At 35.2% G+C, this 15,656-nt stretch overlaps 3 protein-coding genes across 8 annotated transcripts; 1 reads left to right on the top strand and 2 right to left on the bottom strand.

The window, feature by feature from the left end:
- Positions 1–946: 946 nt before the first annotated feature.
- LOC105432179 (transmembrane protein 120 homolog) lies at positions 947–3,769 on the bottom strand. 2 transcript variants are annotated; one of them, XM_011646859.3, is made up of 6 exons: positions 3,628–3,769; positions 2,779–2,897; positions 2,426–2,584; positions 2,255–2,347; positions 1,956–2,173; positions 947–1,792 (listed from the first exon to the last, which is right to left on the bottom strand). In XM_011646859.3, the coding sequence occupies exons 1-6, from the start codon at positions 3,694–3,696 to the stop codon at positions 1,386–1,388; spliced, it is 1,065 nt and encodes a 354-aa protein (XP_011645161.2). In that variant the 5' UTR covers positions 3,697–3,769; the 3' UTR covers positions 947–1,385. The 2 variants fall into 2 exon arrangements, with proteins under 2 accessions (XP_011645161.2, XP_088939121.1); XM_089082995.1 differs by lacking the exon at positions 3,628–3,769 and adding an exon at positions 3,149–3,352.
- A 126-nt stretch (positions 3,770–3,895) lies between these two features.
- On the top strand, positions 3,896–10,900 carry sad (Cytochrome P450 family protein sad). Of its 5 annotated transcripts, none has more exons than XM_089082992.1 (10): positions 3,896–4,011; positions 4,780–4,868; positions 4,990–5,385; positions 5,473–5,961; positions 7,314–7,876; positions 8,115–8,305; positions 8,451–8,785; positions 9,206–9,430; positions 9,540–9,639; positions 9,817–10,900. In XM_089082992.1, the coding sequence occupies exons 4-10, from the start codon at positions 5,956–5,958 to the stop codon at positions 9,822–9,824; spliced, it is 1,428 nt and encodes a 475-aa protein (XP_088939118.1). In that variant the 5' UTR covers positions 3,896–4,011; positions 4,780–4,868; positions 4,990–5,385; positions 5,473–5,955; the 3' UTR covers positions 9,825–10,900. The 5 variants fall into 5 exon arrangements, with proteins under 5 accessions (XP_088939118.1, XP_088939117.1, XP_088939115.1 ...); XM_089082991.1 differs by having other exon boundaries at positions 9,540–9,752; XM_089082989.1 differs by having other exon boundaries at positions 9,540–9,752; positions 9,796–10,900.
- On the bottom strand, positions 9,972–15,506 carry Rnb (BTB/POZ domain-containing protein Rnb). The gene is made up of 6 exons (XM_089082981.1): positions 14,814–15,506; positions 13,732–13,952; positions 12,858–13,589; positions 12,525–12,700; positions 12,115–12,394; positions 9,972–11,978 (listed from the first exon to the last, which is right to left on the bottom strand). Exons 1-6 carry the CDS (start codon positions 15,084–15,086, stop codon positions 11,018–11,020), a joined length of 2,643 nt encoding a protein of 880 aa, XP_088939107.1. The 5' UTR covers positions 15,087–15,506; the 3' UTR covers positions 9,972–11,017.
- Between the last annotated feature and the right edge of the window lie 150 nt (positions 15,507–15,656).

The following is a 15,656-nucleotide window of genomic DNA, read 5'->3' as shown; positions in this document are numbered from 1 at the left end:
AGGATTAGGCGACTTGGTATGTTTTTATTTACACATGAGTAAATACATTTCAATAAATACATTTGGAGCAAAGTATATAATAATTCTACATATATTCGGTGCATCTTGCACAATACCTCATAAGAAATAAAGGCGATACTTCACATGTGTACTTGTATAACTAGAGATGTTGCATGTAGAATGCCTACGTAATTTACACATGTATGATGTGTGCACAGAGTATTTCGTAAAACATGAGCATAATTTTACTAATAATAAGTTTAAGAACCAGCCTGTACATACACATTATATGTATATGTCTACATATATAAATTTATATATGTATCACACACACACACACACACACACACACACACACACACACACACACACACACTACACACACACACACACACACACACACACACACACACACACACACACACACATGTACATACATACATACATACATATACATACATACATACATACATACATACATACATACATACATACATACATACATACATACATACATACATACATACATACATACATACATACATACATACATACATACATACATACATACATACATACATACATACATACATACATACATACATACATACATACATACATACATACATACATACTACATATATAAATTCTTCGTGAATAGATTAGCTGACCGTTTATCGAACGCAATTTGTTTGCGTCAATGTTTGCGCGTCATATTACGTCGTAATCAAACCATAATATCAAGTAGATGTTATTAATTCATTAAAGATATGCAAAATGCTTAAAAATGAAACAAAATAAATTCTGACGATTCGTTGATCACTTTAGTATCGATTTTTCTTTGCTTAAAATTATTGATACATTTAATAATTATCAAGTAATCAGGGACTTAAAATAACAAACATCTTTTTAAAAAAATAAAATACTAAAACATTATAATATATAATTAATTTCAAATAAACAAATTTATTTGAATCTATTTACATATAGCAAATTTATCTTTAAATTTTATAAAGAAAATAACATTTTATATTTTTTTCCTTAAAACAAGTAATTAGTCAAATTTGTCGCGTAATCTTGTCTGTTGAAATCAGACAAGTTCAGGCCAAAAATATTCTCGAAAACACTTGACATTGGACTTTATCCAAGAGTAAAGTAAATAAAAATACGCAGAAACTTCTTCACTTGTAGTCAGTCACTCGCGTCATGTGTTATGTGTATTATTAATTAATCTTTGCTCAATGTAACAAGCAAATTATTGTTTGTTATATTTTAGATCCAGCACCAATACCATTTTACAGTCATCTTGTCTTCTTTATGATTCTTCCCAATTTATATTAATTGAGTCGAATCTTTTATTAGACAGAAGTACTCGAGTTCTTCCTTCACTCACTCTTTTCATTTGTATTATCCTTATTGCATATGTTTCCCTCCTTTCTGCGATCGGGCTTAGATGCAAACAAATGATCCTTGACACGTTCCTTGACAAGTTTCTGTGGGATTACCATGATAGTGGTGGTGATATTACCCAGAAATAATACGAGAAACATGGCACTGAGTACTGACACATGCCATGTCGCTTCCGGATGATATGACAATTCGTATAGTGTATACGCATTATAAAGCTGAAATAAATAACCAGCGAAGAGGAATGGTAGTAAAAATGAAAGACCGCGCCACATCCACGAATGAAATCCCTCAATAGTGATGTCCATATTATCTCTCTCGCCCAATGCTTTTAATCGGTACAAAACTCCACGTTGATATCGAAATTGCAAATACTGGACTACACCTGAAAAAATGAAGGTATTATTTAGTCAAAGATATAATTGCTATGTGCAATTAAGAATGTTATGCTGAATGTTAAGTATTATAAATGATAAATTTTATATGTAGGTTTAAGAAATTTATCTATGAAATATTTAACATTTTATTACAAATTATGCAACACTTACTGATATACACGTTGAACCACATGAACTGGTTACGAAACTGATACCATGGTCCTGTGTTTGGCCAGACTAATAGTACAGCGGATACCACTGTTGAGAGGAAGTGATGAAATCTCCACCATCCTTTAATTCTTGAACCATTCACCTTGAGTATACTTTCTCTTATCGTTAACGTGCAGTAGTACCAAACAAGAAGAAACATAAAACTAAGTTCTAAAGTTCTGGAACATAAGTACAATAAAAATTATAATAAATATATATGTTTTACATAATAGTTGCTTTAAAATAATAAATGATCTTACCTTATATTGGTAAATAAATTTAATACGGACAGAACAAATCCGATTACTGACAGCACTAATTTGAATTTTTCATATTCATCTTTGTATTTGAATCTGGAAGCACACAATTGAAATAATCATGAAATCTCTCCAAGAAATCAGTTATCAGATTTTATTTCTATCAGAACGTACTTATCGCTTTTGTTTAATATGGAAACATTGACACTGCCTAGAATAATTTGTAAGTAAATGCCATTTGACTTAGGTAACGTTTGTTCAATCTCCCTAAGCTGCTGTTCTCTCCTTGTCATAGATTTTTCCAATTCTTCTCGGGCCTCTTTTGTGTTCAGTCTGGAAACAAAAATCATATAGATTATAACATATAATTTAAATAATTATAAATATTCCCAAATTATAGATTTCCCAATACTTTATTTTCCAATAAAAATATCAATTGATTTATTTTAAATAATATACTGAAACAACCTTTTTAAAAATTATCAATTATTCTAAAAGAAATGCAAACTGATATTATATGAACTTACTGTTTCAATGATGTGGATATTATACCCATCCGATATTTTTGATGAGAAATACCTTTGACACATTTTCCTTGAAGTTCACCAATCTCTTCTAATTTTATAAGATATTCTCTATTTAGTGCCTGTAAGCAAATAAAATATTTTTAGAACATAACCAGTATACTATCAAGCTCTTCATCAGTTAATGAATGATGACCTTTAATCATACAGGTAAGTGATTTGTGAGTCATAGCTAACAACAATCTTAACAACAATCAATAGTTTTTTATTATTCCTATTATATTACTTCTTTATATTGCTATATATTTATAAGATATATATTTATAAGATACTTAAGATTTATAAAATAACATGAATATCGATTTATCCTTACATTTCATGTAATTTACACACAAATATATTCTATTTTATACATTAACAGTTCTGTTGCTCTAATGTTTATTTTATTATTTCTGCTTATGTTGCATGAGTTACCGAAATAATCGTCACAATAATTGGCAAAATGCGCAGTCATGCATGTGTGAGCTGTATTTATCGCGGTTATTAAAATTCTGCAGCATGATTCGCTGTTATTAAAATGTAATTAAATGCGTCAATCAGAGCGGTAATTAATACTGAAAAAATATACGTCAGATTGCTCGCGCGTGATCGATTTATCGCCAAGGTCATGCGAGCGTCACGTGACGTTCGCGAAATCGCCGAAATGATGATTTCTTTTTTTTTTTTTTACACGCCGCTCCAAGTTCGAATCCGCTGATTACGGACGTGTAATGCGGGAAGATCTAACCTCCTCGCAGCGAGACGAAATCCGGCTCGCTCGTCGCCGCACATCCCGTGACGTATATATCTCACCTCGAGTTCCTTGTAATCCTGCGCTAGATCATTCCAATCCTTGAGACAGGTCTCGGCGTCGATGTCCATCGCGGAGGAAGAGAAATTCGGTCTCAGGAAGAGACGACTCAGTCAGGATCGCAGGACACAGGAATAATCGCAGGTGGGATCGTCCGATTTCTCTTTCTTTCTCTTTCTGTCTTTCTTTCTCGCGGCGGCACTTTACAATTCGCTCGCACACTTTCTGCACTCCAGGACACGCGGCGAACGTGCGTTGGAGAAAAAAAGAATGAAGAGGAGGAGGAGGAGGAGCAGAAGGATCGAAGGTAGTCGAAGGTAGTCGAAGGTGCAAATAGGATGGAAGTGCAGCACGGTGCAGCTCCGCCGCAGAGCAGACAAGAGCAGGTAGGCAGGCAGACACGTTGTTCCTCGGCCACCTCGGAACGGCGAAATGCCGAATATCTCGCGCGAGGAAGCGAGAGCCGAGGCCACAAGAACGACCAATGCGCCCGATGGATAGATTGATCGATAATCGACCGGCTGATAACGCCGATAACGTCAATGCGCGCGATGACGGGGATGCGCGACACGCCGCGCGCTGAATTGATCGACGCGCGCGTGGATTATTTTGGATTATTGAACCTTTGCCGAGGAAGAACAAGCGCCGCCTTGCGTTCACCAGAACGTTATCGATATTACCTCGAGCGAGATATCGATATGTCCGCGCCACTCGGCGCGCTTCCGATGGAGAACGGATTGGAGAACGACTGGAGAGAAAAGCCGTGATTTCGTTCTGCAAAATCCTGTAGAGGATTAGGGGAATGTTGAAGGACCAAGGGAAGTTCTGGATTTTTGGGATAAAAATTAAGAAGAAAATCTCTTTTTCCCCGAGAGAATTTTCCTCTTGCGATCTTATATTAAATGTGGAGGAATGAATGGATGCGCTGAGTTCGAGCCCGCATGAAATTGACGTTGAATCTTTTATTTTTATCATACGTAATATTGATAATATTAATTGTATTTAATAGTCGAAATAGCGATCGCAAGAGTAGTTATTTTCATACGAAAAAACAAATTTTGACACCGACCGCGCGTCCACTTTTTATTTCGTGATTTTCTCTTGCCATTATTTTGTCTTCTTTTCTATTTGCTATTTTGTTTTATGTTTACTAGACTTTACATTATTCGAGGAAGTAAAAATAAGAAAGAAAATGGAAAAAAAATGGCATTTAAACCAGTGCGACGCATCAAGACGACGCAAGGTAAAATTTTGAATTTGAATCTTCTGGCAAAAAGAATATTAGAGTCGCTCGAAACGAACAATTTGATGCTTATCGAACTAAAACGTGTCACAACTTTCATCTCTCATCGTTGTTTTTGTAGAGACAAAATGGAAGAAGAGGAAAGGAGAGAGCGTGTCTTGTTTACAGATATATATCAGACGTATCCGAAATCTCGGGAGATCTTTGGGACCAGGAACGCAGAAGAGACACAACATAAAATTTCAGCCGATTCACTTTGAATAAACTTAGCATATCTCGAGATGTAATCGACGTGTCTCCCTCTCTGCTCTCGACGAACCGTCTCAGCTATTTTGACATTCAGATGTCTGCGTTTTATTTATAGGCGCCTAGCTGAGCGATTTAAAATTTCTCAAAGAGAGAAGGACTTTTTTTATTTTTTTTTCCCTTGCGCATCGAAGATGAGACACCTTCGAGACATCGTCCGATTACTTTTAAGAGATGTAAGGAGACTTAAGCAGCTTGACAAGGAGTCTCCGTAAGAAAGTCACCTGATTGTAAATATTATCCGAAATTAATCCGAACGTGTCTAGCGTATTAACGATGATTATTTATCTTGATGTAGAAATCCTGAATGCAGATACGATTGCGCTTCTAATTTGAGGCGAAAGGGATAGAACGGCAGCGCAATTCCAGATAACGGTATCCGATCTCCTGTTGCAAACCCGTCGCGAATCCAATCGCATGGAAGGCAGAAGGTCATCGCGATCGGCTTGACTACGTTCCGCTCCGCTTCCGGTCGGCTTTGCTTCCGACTGATTCGTCGGTGACCGACAACCAGGAGGCCGCATGCGCGGCAGTGAGGATCGGGATGCTCGCCGGGTGGGTTCAACAATTTGACCCCGGAGAATCGAGCACAGTTTGCTAGACCGGCACGCACACGACCACGGAATTCAAGCCTCAGGACACTGAGTATAACAAAACAACCAGCCTGGAGAAGCCGCACGAGTCTCAGTTTTCAAATACAGTCTCCACGATGAAATGGCATTGCTGATCACCTGACAAAATATAACGATAAGAGGAAGATTTAATTAGAACCAGAAAACAAATGTTGGTGCGTAAACATTATTAAGTTACTAACGATTGTTTAGATCATGATCTTTTTGCAGTACTAACCGGTTCGAGCAGTTTTGTTTTTCCTTTTGTCATCGACGAAGTAAATTTAGCTTTGCCTATTTAATTAAATTTAATTGAATAAATCGATGTGTAAATCGAGTTGTGTGAATTATCGCAATAAAAGAGAGGTCGATTAAATCGGATGAATAACGATATATTGTATACAAAAATTAATTAAAAATTTAAAGTTAAAATCGCTAAATTAAAATCTTTCTCATATCATTAATCATGTACATTGCAAATATATTTGAGAAACACTGGACCAAAGGATAGTGCGTTATCGTTAATGGTATGCTTTCGAGATTTTGGTAGAATGGGACGCAATCACACAAGAAAGAGAGAGTACATTAACGTCTCTATCTGTTAAAAATTGTTTACATTTTATGTACTGTATGTAAAAAGTAGTACAGATTATATAGTTTCATACTCATACAATTTGTTACGATAGTAAAATTTAACAAAGATACTGTAATGTCCAAATTTAATTTTTGATATCATTATCATAACATATATTTTTATTTATTAAAAAAAAATAATATTAAAATGAAAATTATGACTCTTTCGCTTCTTATTTGTTTTTCTCGTGACAAATATCTTTTCTTTTTATAATCGAATTAAATAAAAAATATAAAATAAACTATGCCTCAACGAAATTAGATATTTCACGGTAAATTATTTATCAGATAAGAAAAATATTGAAATATTCCGTAAAACATTTCGAGAAATGATATGCTTTAATTAATCTCATCGAACACACGCAAACACGATACCATTTCTACCACTTCTACCATCCTGTTTTCTTAACTGCGTTTTTTATCTCCTGATGATGCCGCGCCTTCCAGTACGAGTTATGATAGGATAATGTAAAAGGGGAAGAAATATCGGCGCGATATCTGGATACTAAGATATACAGGATTTTGCTTAACAAAGAATTTCGAAACAAAGAATTCAATCGTTACATTATATTTTCGAACCGAAGAGTAATGTTATATATACATACATACATGCGCGCGCGCGCGCGCGCGCGCGCGTGTGTGTGTGTGTGTGTGTGTGTGTATTTATATATATATTTTTATGACATTACATTGAATACATGTCGCGGTATCATTAAACCAATGTTTTCTTTCCGTTTGCTTCTCTTTTATAAAATTTGCTTATTCTCGTTTGCATACATTACCTTCGTCCTGTAATGATTTCGTCGACTTGTAAAAAAAATTGCTGAATCGCAAAGCGCTGAATCGGTACGCGTATCAGATTCGATACGATCACGATCTGATTTCTCGTTGACAGCGAAGCTGCACACTCGTCTCTCAAGCTTATATACCCGGTGTCGCCGGAGAGACGCATACGATGAGAAGAGCGTTACGACGAATCGCGAGGTCGATGAACCTCCACGGCGACTTCAACATTTCGTTCACCAACTGTGAAGTACTAGGATGCGACCCGCGGCTTGTAATACCAAATGAAAATGGTGTTCTCCCTTCCTGGAGCTTCCCCGGCTATGACCTGGTAAGGAACTCTGCGTTGTCGCGAACATTCGTACGGAATTTCAGTACTTTGGCGACGAAGGAACCACCCGAACCGCAGGGAATTCCTTTCTTCGGCACGATGCTGTCCCTGATAATGGAAGGAGGCGCGCAGAAGTTGCACGAATACGTAGACAAGAGACACCGAGAACTTGGACCAGTCTTTAGGGACTATATCGGACCATTGCGAGCCGTCTTTGTTAATTCGCCCGATGAATACCGGAAAATATTCCTGCAACTTGAAGGTCCTATGCCGCAGCACTTCTTGCCAGAAGCTTGGAAGTTATACAACGAAATCCGGAAGCAGCATCGAGGATTGCTCTTTATGTACGTACAATGTTTCCTCAACAATATTTTAAACAACAATATTTTAATCCGTTAATAAAAATCAATATGGATATTAGCGATAAAATTATATTACAAAACAATATATTTAAAAAGTTAGCTTTATAAAATGCTCTTGTAGAATAAACGTCTTTAAATAATTAAACATTTTGCCTTAGTTCTCTTTTTCTGAGTATTTTGATGTAAAATAACTCGATAATGTTGCATTTTTCGGAGACAGGGACGGAGACGAATGGTTACATTTCCGAAAAATTCTCAATAAGGCAATGTTGGGATCTAACCCAGAGAAATATATGTGCGCACCTTGTCAGGAAGCTGCCGAAAATCTAGTAAAGAAGTGGAAAAATTATAGCCGAACCGGCTGTACAATACCAGAGTTGCAACATCAACTGTATCAATGGTCTATCGAAGGTAAATCTTGAAACTAATCACATAATATGACAATTTTTATAATTAATATTAAATCACCTTTTATTAATTTGTTAAATATATTGTTGCGTAAACAATAAACAATTTTTGATCGATCGTTATATTGATCGATGTATCTCTGTTGCAGTGATGCTAGCGACTCTAATGGGTTCGCGATGGCGCGATTGCGAGCAGCAAATGCGGTCCGACATAGAATCCGTAGCATTGATGCTACATCAGATTTTTATGTATTCTGCAACTCTTTCAATGATGCCAGCCAAGTTGGCGATGAGACTCAAATTGCCGGTATGGACCAAGTTCGTCAAGACTGTCGATGTAATTCTAGACAAGGTGCGCAATCTGGTGCCAGAAATGATTCAGATGAACAGTGATGGACTCTTGCAAATGCTTATGAATGATGGTATTTGCGACGAAAATATCATCAGAGTTGTCGCCGATTTCATCATAGCCGCCGGCGATACAGTACGTTAATTCATCAATATATATCAATATATATGTATATATATATATATATATATATATATATATATATAATTATATATAATTATATATATATAATATATATATATATATATAATTAAATTTAAATAAATTATATATATATATATAATTTATTTAAATTTAAGAGATATAAATGATACGCATTTCCCAATTTTAAAAGAAATTTTTTTATATATGATAAGATTTTCTATTAAGAAAAGGAATATTTCCTTCTGCCTATTCTTAATTTGAAATCGATGATTTGACATTTGCATACAACGTTAGACTTTAACAGTTGAATCATTTTAAATTTGTATTCATTGAAGTTAATATTTTAGATTCAATTGATAATTAAAATAATGAATATTTCATAAAATTTTGATTTTATGATTACTTGTTTAGACATCAGTTACCATGCAATGGGCATTGCTACTGCTTAGTAATTATCCCGAGCTACAGGACCAATTGTTCCACGATGTCAAAAATTTGTTACCGAAGGAAATTCTGCAACATCAGCTATTGAGGAATACGTGGAGAGAAACTCTACGGTTATACCCCATCGCACCATTTCTTACAAGATATTTGCCAATGGATGTCATAATTGGCGGTTACTTAGTGCCGAAAGGGGTAAAAAATCATCGCGTAAAATTAACAAAAACCTGCTTTGACAAGCAATTGGTTAGATAAGATAACTTAAAAAATAATTTAGAAAAGGTAATTTCTTTTTTTTTTATAGAATTTAATTCTTCTGTCACTTTATTCGAGCGGCCGGGACGAGAACAATTTTCCGAATCCAAACAAATTTTGGCCGGAAAGGTGGACCAGATTAAAGAAAGGTCAGTATCAAGGTGTGATAAATCCACATGCTAGTCTACCGTTCGCGATAGGCGTGAGGAGTTGCATTGGTCGTAGGCTTGCTGAAACGCAGATGTCTCTTGCGTTGGCAGAGGTGAGTCAGCAATCGTACAATTAATTCCAATTAGCATTTACAGCTATACTTCATTTCTTTGCAGCTCATTAAAAATTTCAAGATTAAATGTGAAAATCAGAATAACATAGAAATGATTTTACACTTAATCTCCATGCCATCACAACCTGTCAAGTTGAAGTTGATAGATAGAGGAACATGACCCACATGGTAAATGATGATTGACGACAGTTGATAATGATTTATAACGGATTTAATGGATTTTATTAATGACGCACAAAATTAAATTCAACATTATTGTTGAATATTTGTTGAATGCATGCATAAATTCAACATTATTGTTATATTTGTTGAATGTATTTATATAGGATGTTCCATATAAATACGGTATAAATCGATACTATAATATTTTTGTATAAATCGATACTATAATATTTTTCAAAAAACTTTTCCCTTTGGCGAAATTTCCGGAAATGTGTCGTTGTCGAGATATTTTATTTTTTGCTGCATTTACCGTTTCTTAATTCTTCATATAAAAGTTTTGGTGATCTGTTATAATTAAGTCTAATATTTTCATATATTTATAATGAAATAATTGGCTTTAATTCATTAGAATCAAAGAGCACATATCTTACTATTTAAAAAACGAGAAATTTCTGGAAATTTTATTAAAAGAAAGTATATACTTTTTTATAGAGACAACATAATAATATCGATCTATACTATTATTTATATGAAAAATCTTATATATGCAACGCATCTAGAATGCACAGAGAATATTTTTACGACTTTTTTTACAACATACAAATGTATGATTTTCGAAATATTTCATAAACAGAATTTTTTATATTTTTAAATAAGAGAAACGTTACATGGAAGATAATTTTATAAGTATTTTTATATTATGTACAAATGCAAGATATGCTTGAAACATTTTTAAATATGTACAGAATTAATATATTATATATAACGATATATATATATATATAATAATAATTATAAATATATGCATATATACATGATTTTTCTGAAAAAGATAACCATCTTCATTAAAAAGATTATCTTTTTTTACCACAATTAAAAATGCACCAAACTTATACAAAGAATCTGCCCATGTCTCTGCAGAATAAATACATATTAATAATAAAAAAAAATCAAGTTACTTCATTCTTATTTTAGAGCTCATTATTCGAAGATGTAAATCTTCTAGATATAAATATTCTAAATTAAAAAATCATCTTGTTATAATTGCACATTGATATGAATTTAAAAACTGTCTAATATCTCTAACATTGGCACAGCACGCCCGTGATTATGTCCCTAATCTCGTGTAGGAACTCGTCGAAAACATTAGTATTATAGAAATCGCGAAACGTCCTTATCGTTTCATTCCACGACATCTTTGCAGTCAAGAAGCTTTTAACACAATAAGATTTCAATTCGTGACAAGAATGATTCCTGGCCCAGCGCCAGGCTCGATAGAAATTCTCGTAATTGAGCTTGAGTAAAGAATTCTCGGTCAATGTCTTCGTTAGAGTATCCGGCATGAGGAATTTATCAGCCAGTAGTACAGCATCCAATAACGATTCGATGCTTCGATTTTCGAACGCGGCGCCGGTTGTCGCCAGTATCAATGTCTTCAGGCCATTACGCGATGTATCTCTCAATCGTATTTGTTTCTTGCTCGATTCACTGAAGTTACCTTCCAGCATAGCAGAAAAGACCGGCGAGTATTGACATAACATTCGTCTGCAAGTCTTAACAGTTGTGCCGTCATCCAACTCAAATGTCACCATTGATGACACAAATGGCTCCATATGATTTGTCTCATCGAAAGGTAATCTCGAATAATCGCACAACTCACTACTGTTTATGGCCGTTTCAGTGATCGAGCAATCGTCCGGATTAATTTCTAAAGTCTTCGCCAACTGACAGATCGACCAGATAGCCCGCTCGTGTAATTTGTGCGACGAATCTGTTAGAAGATCAAATATCAATTGTAACCCACCGTTCTTCTTCAGCAAACATTTGAGAGTATGTTGCGTTTTAATGAGAAGCGGTATCGATACCGCAGTCAGCAATTTGTGCTCTTCCTCGCCGCGTAGCAATATAAACGATAATTGTCCTGTGGCACCGCCAGTTTCTGCCACCGTGCGTAAATGATGTGTATAGTCTTCCACTTCCGGCAAAGTTTGCACTTCAAACACTAATCCTTGTTTTAGTAGTAGCATGAAATACGCCGCGTTCCTATAAATTGGAAGAGAAACATAAACGTGGTAAAGTGGTAAAGTAAAAGATATCTGTAAAATAACCAATGAACAATCGTGCAAACAAGTTCATAATTTAAGATGTTAATTAAAGTTCATAATTTAAGAAATCTTACCCCATGATTCTCTTTAATATTTTAACTGCAATGTCCCTATATTTTAGGACGTTTTGCTTCTCCGCATATTTTATGTAATCCGTTAAAGATTTGATGGTTGTTGGTTCAGCTAGTTTGTCGATGGGTTTAGGGCAAAGACTCAATCTATTCAGCAATAATAATGTATAATATTCATAACTATTCATTCCTGAAGAAATTTCAGAGTTTGAAGAAGAAGAATCGGAATCAGCTTCGATAGTTGTTAATGATTTGTAGCTCTTCAGAGAAATGTTTTCTTCATCTACACACAGCAACAGAATAGAAGAGTTAATTTATATTTAAATCTTGATATATTGATCTTACAATCATCTTAAGATCATATATTACAAAATAAAAAAATTATTTCAATATTAATAAAAAAGATGATATACCTTCGTCATTATCGCATTCCGTATCATTGTAAACCGGACTGTAGTCATCTTCGAGATCATCCGTTTCTGCATTGGAATCGGAGTAAGGTGGCAAAGGCGGTGTGCTAGGTGGTGACGAGGAGGCACTTGTAGCGCTCTTTGGACTCCAATCATCGCGATAATAATCCATACTATATCTGCAAGTTTCAAAGTAAATAAATGGAGTTAATCTCGACAGAAAATAATAAATGAAAATTAATAAATATATCATCAAATCAACATCAAATTCTGTTACATATTCTGTCACATATTCTGAATATTCTATATATATTATGTGTTATATATCTGTTTTACCTTCTCAAACAAAGGTATTTGAAAGGTTTGTTATAATTCTCGGCCGGAGAATTGCTAGAACGTTTTCTTGACATGCTACTCCTCTCATTGCTTTTAGCTACAGCAACCACATATGCCAATTTTGCTACTAAAATCTCTAATATGCCATGTCTCGATAAAATATCAAGACCGATTTCATCGTGGATAAATTGTGAAAGCGCTTCCAGCAATGCAGGATGATGGCATTCGTACTCAGGCTTATTTAGTAATGCCACAATTACTTGTAATCCAGCGTTCTGCCTGATTCTATCCCGATTTACTGATTCTTGACAAAACAAACACAAACAAATCAATATCTCCTTGCATAGAAGATTAGAGCTATTGTCCGCCGTGTTTATCAGCTCAATAAGTTGCTCGACCGTGCCGGAAATGCCCAGACTCAATCGACACTCTGCTATGTGACAGAGAGTATAAAGACATTTGACGGCTATCTTATTGTTGCCTGCGCTGCAGCAACGCATAAGACATTTATAACCCCACATATTCTTATTAACATGCATCTGCTTGCCGCATCGCGGATCTAGAGTGACAAGAAATGCACACATGGCTTTCAAGCATGCATCCACAAGCTCAGCATATTTGATGTCTACGATGGATTTCTTTTCAGCCATGACAAATAATTGAGTAACTAGCTCAATAATTTTCAATTCCACCATTGTCTCTCGAATTTTTTCGTAAACAGTCCAGATATTCCTGCAATTAGAATATAATCAGAATAAATATACATAATTGTGACAAAATATATGTGTACGAAAATATGCAGAAATTATTGTCATAGAATAAATACAGTTGAACAAAAAAACATTACACTCATTTATCAGAAAGAATATCATACCTTATAGCTCTGATAGCCATGCAATAAGTTTGTCTATCAATTTTTGACATTAGGAGTACCGTAAGTGCTTCCAATACTCCAGCATTGCACAATTCTTTGGCATGCCAGCTACATTTGCACAAGTTACTAATGAGTCTGCAAGCGCGACAGTGCAACTTCTCATCCAAATCAAGGTTTTTTATTATAAGAACTACATTGAATCCTATCTTGCTTCTTTTTACCTGAAATGTTCCATTTTATTTATTTATATTGAAAAGAAAGAATAAAATAGATGTTTATTTTGATATAATGATATACAGATTGTCATTATAGGATATAATGATGTATAGATTGTTCTGAAATCAGGACATTCTTTTTTGATCAATGATCAATTTATTGGTGATTCTTGATGAAATATTGTTAAAGAATAATCAATGCTTTTAAGATATTTTACCTAATATATAAAAATGGAAGCAAAAATATGTGTATAAATTTTATTTAATTTTAAAATTCAAACATTGATATATTATAATCAATAAAAAACATGTGGTGATGATAACAAATATTTATGTTACTATTAATTAAAATAGCATTGTTTCTCATTATCATTCTATTAATTTTATCTTAATTTTATTTCTCAAAATTAGAAAAAAATAAAAAATAAATTAAATCGAGATTAAAATTAATTTATATTAGAAGTGAATACACATAGCTTCATAGATGTGTATTTTTTGTTTATTTTTTTTTATAACTAACTTTTTTTATAATTCAAAACTATATTAATTATATCAATTATGTGACATTCGTTTCTATCAATTTTCAGAAATTTTTTTTATTACCAAAATGTCATCAAAGTCACAAAATTCACAATATTTCTGCGCCTCAGAAACATAGTCTAATTACGTTCCTGACACACACAGCGTCAGCTCTGTGAATAGATTATAAGTGCGTAGGTCTCCCCAGCCAAAAATTTCTCGAACTTTTCGTCTCCGATACTCAAGTCATATACTTACTTCATTTCAATTGCAAAAGTGTATAACGCTGTATAAATGTAAAGAACAAAGGTTGATGTATAAATCTGAAAGAGTGAAAGAAGAACGTACCTTCTCCCTGGCGTCGACGGCCATGCAAACGTCCGCGAGTATGCTCAGGCTCATGTTGATCACCGCATGGTTCTCATAGCGCAAAAGCTGGATGAGGATATCGAGACCACCGGGTCGTTTAACAAACTCCTTGCAGCGCTTCGAGTCGTTTTTGAGCTGGGCGAGGCAGGTAGCAATGCCGCGCTTGTTGTCCGTACGAAAATACCTCGCTAAAGTCGACATGACCGGACACTCGTCCGGCGAGTTCTCCTGCAGAATCTCCGGTAGGGACATCGTGAAGTTCTCTTGAGTCCCGGATGGCGAGATCGCCAACGGGAATTAGGCAGACGTACGCGTCAGCAGTCTCGCGACATGGTATCAAAATCGTATCGTCCTACGCGCGCGTGAGTGCGGGAGAGGAGAGCGGGGCGCGAGGGGATATGCGACATTCACAACACTGTTTAGTGTGTGCCGTGGGCACCGATCATGTAACCGATGTAACTTCGAGCAGAAATCACTCTTCACTCCCGTGCCGATTATGCGCGTGAACTCGTAAAAGCGATTATGTATCGATTAAAACACACGCGAAGCTTCTCGAGTTCACGTGAAACTTTTTTACTTGTCACGATTCCGCTCTCCTAGGGAAAAATTACATGATCGCTGCTCATGGCGGCACGTGGAGGGCGGAGGAAGGAAGAGTGCGATAAATCCTTGTAGGTCGCGTACGCTGGTGAGCATGCGTGAGACACGACCTCGACCACGTGATTCGACAGACGTTTCTCAATGCTGTCCAAAGAGTGCTCCTTGGGGCCCTTATAAATTATTTGTTTTTTTATTATTAGTTAATAATTAAAGCTGTGCTTA

Source organism: Pogonomyrmex barbatus, unplaced genomic scaffold (genome assembly GCF_055798465.1).
Source record: "Pogonomyrmex barbatus isolate J1 unplaced genomic scaffold, ASM5579846v1 scaffold7, whole genome shotgun sequence".
NCBI lineage: Eukaryota > Metazoa > Arthropoda > Insecta > Hymenoptera > Formicidae > Pogonomyrmex > Pogonomyrmex barbatus.
The sequence above is the reverse complement of the archived record's forward strand: the minus strand, read 5'-3'. Positions and strand labels throughout refer to the sequence as shown.

What these genes read in the sequence shown, in the direction of transcription:
- sad (XM_089082989.1), top strand. An exon ending in CATCGAGGATTGCTCTTTAT is followed by an intron (nt 7,877 to 8,114) that starts GTACGTACAATG and finishes TTTCGGAGACAG; the next exon opens with GGACGGAGACGAATGGTTAC. An exon ending in TCATAGCCGCCGGCGATACA is followed by an intron (nt 8,786 to 9,205) that starts GTACGTTAATTC and finishes TTACTTGTTTAG; the next exon opens with ACATCAGTTACCATGCAATG.
- Rnb (XM_089082981.1), bottom strand. Translation starts at nt 15,086, where the DNA reads ATGTCCCTACCGGAGATTCTGCAGGAGAACTCGCCGGACGAGTGTCCG. An exon ending in CCGTCGACGCCAGGGAGAAG is followed by an intron (nt 13,953 to 14,813) that starts GTACGTTCTTCT and finishes GGAACATTTCAG; the next exon opens with GTAAAAAGAAGCAAGATAGG. An exon ending in GGAATGCGATAATGACGAAG is followed by an intron (nt 12,395 to 12,524) that starts GTATATCATCTT and finishes TGCTGTGTGTAG; the next exon opens with ATGAAGAAAACATTTCTCTG.
- LOC105432179 (XM_011646859.3), bottom strand. Translation starts at nt 3,696, where the DNA reads ATGGACATCGACGCCGAGACCTGTCTCAAGGATTGGAATGATCTAGCG. An exon ending in ATATTAAACAAAAGCGATAA is followed by an intron (nt 2,348 to 2,425) that starts GTACGTTCTGAT and finishes GTGTGCTTCCAG; the next exon opens with ATTCAAATACAAAGATGAAT. An exon ending in GTGGTTCAACGTGTATATCA is followed by an intron (nt 1,793 to 1,955) that starts GTAAGTGTTGCA and finishes TCATTTTTTCAG; the next exon opens with GTGTAGTCCAGTATTTGCAA.